This window comes from Cebus imitator, unplaced genomic scaffold (genome assembly GCF_001604975.1).
Source record: "Cebus imitator isolate Cc_AM_T3 unplaced genomic scaffold, Cebus_imitator-1.0 Scaffold129, whole genome shotgun sequence".
Classification (NCBI taxonomy): Eukaryota; Metazoa; Chordata; class Mammalia; order Primates; family Cebidae; genus Cebus; species Cebus imitator.
Genome location: NW_016107444.1, coordinates 6,547,385 through 6,552,879, shown reverse-complemented (window position 1 = coordinate 6,552,879; position 5,495 = coordinate 6,547,385). Strand labels below are relative to the sequence as shown.

The following is a 5,495-nucleotide window of genomic DNA, read 5'->3' as shown; positions in this document are numbered from 1 at the left end:
AAAAAAAAAAAAAAAAAAAAAAAAACCATTCTACTCACCTTAAGCAGAAAAGAGAATTTATTAGCTCATATAATTTGAAAGTATAGAGGTAGCACTAACTTTAGGAATGGCAGGTGACCCAAAGGCACAAACACTGACATCAGAACTTGGTCTTACTGTTCCCATCTTTTGACTTTGCTTTCTACTTATTGGTAAATTCTAGGCTCATATCCTATTCTCTCAGCAACCATAGGGCTCAAAGCATGCCTCTTTCTCAATAGTACAACAAAAAATTCAGTTACTATTGTGTGCTGACTGCAAAATGTGCCCACCTCTGAACAATCACTATGGCCAGAGCAATGGACTGTATACTATTAGCTAGGCCTGAGCCGTTGGCATACGCTATGTCAGGGTGCGGTTCATATAACTGAGAGGGGTGGTTCCTTAGGAAAACTGGAGTATTGTTGCCAGAAGGGATTGAATGATGGACTGGCAAAATTAACTGATGTCCCTTATACTCTAAATTTTTTTGTATGCTGAGACCACTGCCTAAAATAGCTTTCCTTCTTGTTTCTGGTTGCCCAAATCCAAGTTATATCCTTTCTGCTCCAAGAAGTCTTCTGAGATTTCTTCTAAGATTTTCCTTGTCCACTGATCAAATCACCCATTCCCAAATATTCTTTTTTTCTAAGAGATTAATCTTTTTTATTTTTTTTGAGACAGAATCTACTCTGTCACCCAGGCTGGAGTGCAGTGGCATTATCTCAGCTCACTGCAACCTCCACCTCCTGGGTCAAAGCAATTCTCATGCCTTAGCCTCTTAAGTAGCTGGGATTACAGGTGCCCACCATCACACCCAGATAATTTTTGTATTTTTAGTAGAGATGGGGTTTCACCATGTTGTCTAGGCTGGTCTGAAACTTCCGATCTCAGGTGATCTGCCTGGCTTGGCCTTCCCAAATGCTGGGATTATAGGTGATAGCCACCGGGCCCGGGCAGATTAACCTTTTAAAATAAACAGCACAGAAAGTCTCAAGAAAACATTCCCAATAAATTCAAAATCATGTCTAACTGATTGGGTAATATATGCTGTTTCCTAGGACATATATTCAAAGGACAACAGCTCTACAATGCACATGCTATACATTATGAAAGAACAGTATGAGGGCCGGGCGCGGTAGCTCACGCCTGTAATCCCAGCACTTTGGGAGGCTGAGGCGGGTGGATCATGAGGTCAAGAGATCGAGACCATCCTGGTCAACATGGTGAAACCCCGTCTCTACTAAAAATACAAAACATTTAGCTGGGCGTGGTGGCGCGTGCCTGTAATCCCAGCTACTCAGGAGGCTGAGGCAGGAGAACTGCCTGAACCCAGGAGGTTGCGGTAAGCCGACATCGTGCCATTGCACTCCAGCCTGGGTAACAAGAGCAAAACTCCATCTCAAAAAAAAAAAAAAGAACAGTATGTGTGGCAACTTTTATATGTTAGCATTCAAATAATTTTACTTGGCTTTAAATTTTCTTTCTTTTTTTTTTTTTTTTCCTCCATCCAAGTCTTTAGCAATCATAAATTTTCTATAAGGTCTATGCATACCTAGTAACTACCATAAGTTGCTCCCGAATTAAAGTATCTGCTATAAAAAAAGACTGTGGCTTTTGGAGTCACCTCAAAGGAGACTAAAATCCTGGCTAATACCCCCTTCTCTGTCCTTTAGCCACAGATCTTTCTCTAAATGCTGGTTTCCACCACCAGTAAAAACAGAAATAGTAATATCTACTTAAAAAGAGGTTGCATGTACAGCAGAAAGAACAGAGTTAGATGAACCTGGGCTGAAATTCTACCAATAATACTATGTAGTGGTAACAGCTATATGACTTTCTCTAAGTGATACTCACATGTAAAGTGGGGATAATAATATTTAATCCACAATTGTTGTGTGCCAATTAACAAGGTAATATATTTCAAAATATCTAACACAATGAATTGCAAATAGTGAATACTCAATAAGTGATGTTATCAGCATTAAATTATCTGTTTAAAACAAAACAATTCAGATTGAATTTTTGTACTAATTAACAAGGTCTGCCAAAGATTTTTTTATACTTCATAAGTGATATTACTACATGTTAGAAATGAATCTAGTCTAATAGGTTATAAAATACCTTGTAATCTTTTTATTTTCTTTTTTACACTTTTTGGCCAGATAAAAAGTCAACCAATAAAAAATTTTGTTTATAAAGAAATTATTAAAGTGTGGGCAAAATCATACTTAAAAATTCAGAACATAGTAAGGAAAAACCTCTTTGGTATTACTTACTATTCTTCATAATTGCACTTGGATTTTCTTAGTCAAGAAAACATTTCTTAAGGACTCAACATGTTGCTCCCAGAACTATTTAAAAGCAGGTGAGATAATGAGCTAGATTAGACTCCTGTAATCAACTTGTTCTTTAGCTTCAGGCTTGATGTATTAACACTGCAATGACTCACACCCATACAAAATCACCATATGGTAATATAGTCATCTCCTAAGCAGAAGCAGGAAATTTGGGGTATGAATGACAATTTGAGATGCTGTCTACCTGAACACATACAAAACGCAAGTGGACGCTCATATTTACCTTAGCAAAAAACCATAATTCACTAAAAAATATTCAGTTCAACTGTTTCCAACAAGAGATTAAATGAGCAGGCATTTAATTTCTTCTATTTTATACTATAACAAAAGTTTCTTTGGAAAGAATAGTTTCGTGATTTAGTTCTCTTTACTTTTCCAAAATGAGTGAATTGTATGTAATGCCTATCAAACTTTAATGAGTGCAAAGCATAGAAAATGTGCTCAATCTGAGATTTTAAAATATGACACCAAGCACTGCAGGCCGCGGTGGCTCATGCCTGTAATCCCAGCCCTTTGGGATGCTGGGGCCAGCAGATGGCTGAGCCTAGGAGTTCGAGACCAGCCTGGGCAACATGGCGAAACCTCATCTCTACAAAAAAACAAAAAATTAGCTGGTGTGGTGGCGCGTGCCTGCAGCCCCAGCTACCAGGGAAGCTGAGGTGGGAAGATCACCTGAGCCCGGAGGTCCAGGCTGCAGTGAGCAGTGATGACGGCACTGCAAACAGGAACAATTCGGTCACCAGACACTGCTCCCTACAACTAAGAAAACCAAGTAATACGTAGTTTCTTATTCTGTTTCCCGCGTTCGAAAACATACGGAACACAAAGTAATGCTTTAAAAGGAAGAGCAATCATCTTTTCTAAGCAGTTTAATTCAACTTTTGTTTTTGGAGGACATGAGGAGTGGGAGAGGAGACTAACGGGAGTCAGAGGTCGGTTCTGGTTATTTCACCAGCGTATTTACTTCGTAAGTCAACTAGATGGGGGCGAAGAACGAAGTTCCAGCGTTCGGGTTCGATTTAAACGCACACAGCCGCCCCCAACACGGCTTTCGAGAAACGCCGGGGCCGAGGCCCACCGTTCCCTGACAACGCGGCGCGTCCGGACACCCCCGCTGCCCCGCATGCAGCGCTCGCACGGCGTTCCCGTCAGGGAAGGGCCACCGGGCACCCCAAATCCCAAAGGGCCTGCGGAAGCCGAGGCGGGGCGAGGGGCTCCCTCCGCCCGGGCCGCAGCCGACTCTCCCCGGAAAGACGAACGCCGCCATCGACCCCGCCCGGCCCCCTCCCCGCCGCCTCAGGCTCCGGGTCCCGCCCGCGGGCGGAAGGCTGCGGCCGGCGGCTTCTCCCCGCGAGCCGGGTCCGGACCCGGAGCCTCGGGACCAGCTGCTGAAACTGCCCCGCAGCCGCCGCCCTCGCGCCGGGTCTCCGGCCGGCAGAGCCGCCCCCGCCCGCCCGGCCGCCCGCCCGGCCGCCCTCCCGCCGCCGCGCTCACCCGCCCGGGTGGTGTCCGTCAGGTCGTGGTTGGCCGCTCCCCGGGGAAACTCCCTCAGTTTCCGGCCGCTCAGGCTCAGCACCCCGGTGACCGCCGCCTCCTCCAAGGCTCGGTCGAGAGAGCGGCTCCATGAGCCCGGGCCAGACCCAGGGCCGGCCCCGGAGCCGGAGCCGCAGTGAACGCCAGGCAGGTTTCCTCCCGACGCGGCCGGGCCGGAGTACTCGGCAGCCGCTGCCACAGCGACCAAGCCCGCGGCCGCCATTTCCCCGCCGCCGACGCCGGGGTTGCCGGCTCGGCGCATGCGCGGCCGCCGCTGGGTGGGCGGGGAAAGCGGCCGCTGGCCCCGGGCGGCTCGGTGACTGGCAGCGCGGCGCCCCGCCCACGTGGTTAGCTTTGCAGGGGAGTTCGAACGCACCTCACCATCCGGAGCGGCCCCGACTCTGACCTCCCAGGGGCATGTCTAAAATGCCTCTGCAAAAACATCCTTCGGGCAACGCTCCGCACCAAAACGTCCCCGCCTCGCGGAGAACTGCAGGCGTAGACTAAGCGTTAAAGTAGGATTTTTGTTTTCGAGACGGAGTCTCGCTCTGTCGCCCAGGCCGGAGTGCAGCGGCGCGATCTCGGCTCACCGCAACCTCCGCCTCCCGGGTTCAAGCGATTCCCCCGCCTCAGCTTCCCGAGTAGCTGTGACTACAGGCGCGGGCCACCACGCCCAGCTAATTTTTGTATTTCTATTATACACGGGGTTTCACCGTGTTGGCCCGGCTGATCTCGATCTTCTGATCTAGTGATTCGCCCGCCGCGGCCTGCCAGAGAGCTGGGATTACAGGCGCGGGCCACCACGCCCTGCCAGGATTCTTTCGCAACACTGTCGCTTCCAGAAACTTGGACGGTTGAGAGGAGGGGACCCTCGGGGATACGACTCAAACCGTTTCCCAACTTAATTGTGTTACCAGATGATTTGGTGGACTTAACTATGGTTGCTGGAGGGAAAAACAAACGTGCTAATTGGGCTGAAAATTCTCATTGAAAACGTTATATATTTTATATCGTCCATCCCTTTTATAAAATAGCTCTTCTTAATGAAAATACAACAAATATCTTTAACAGTACTTGTCCTTTAGGCAATATTTCATTGTTGTTGGATTAGTATTAAGTGTAAGATTAGCAAGATTAGTATTAAAGTGTAAAATGTTGGTCTGGAAGCAAAACTGAGGAACAGAAAATGATCTGACCGTAATCTAAATGTGGGAATTAAAGGTAGAACCCAAGAGATGCTCTAAATTGAAACCACTCAAGTAATGAAAGAGTAGCATACTTCATTTAAAACCAACTAGGCTTCACTCATATTGCAACCAGTCTCTAGCATATTCTTCAGTCTCTTTTACTGAAGAAGCCATTTCTGCTTTATGATGTAAATTTTACCAACAATTAATCAACTAGTATTTACTATGGGAAATAGAAGAGGCTGTCAGATACAATCCTTTTCCTAGAGGATTACAAATAACTCTGGAATTCAGACAGGCCAATTCAAGAACGAGCCAGCAAAAAACGGCTGAATGATGGGGCTTGCTTACGCGTTCAGAGAAAAGAAAGCTGTATCATGGATAAACTAGGTTTAAA

At 46.6% G+C, this 5,495-nt stretch overlaps 1 protein-coding gene across 1 annotated transcript in view; it reads right to left on the bottom strand.

Annotated features, from left to right (window-relative positions):
• The window catches only part of LRCH3 (leucine rich repeats and calponin homology domain containing 3), a 106,286-nt gene extending 102,109 nt beyond the window's left edge, over positions 1–4,177 (bottom strand). Inside the window, exon 1 of the mRNA XM_017541024.2 lies at positions 3,873–4,177. Within this exon, the coding sequence (XP_017396513.1) occupies positions 3,873–4,173 (301 nt within the window). The 5' untranslated portion in view covers positions 4,174–4,177. The remainder of the gene's footprint in view (positions 1–3,872) is intronic.
• Positions 4,178–5,495: the final 1,318 nt, after the last annotated feature.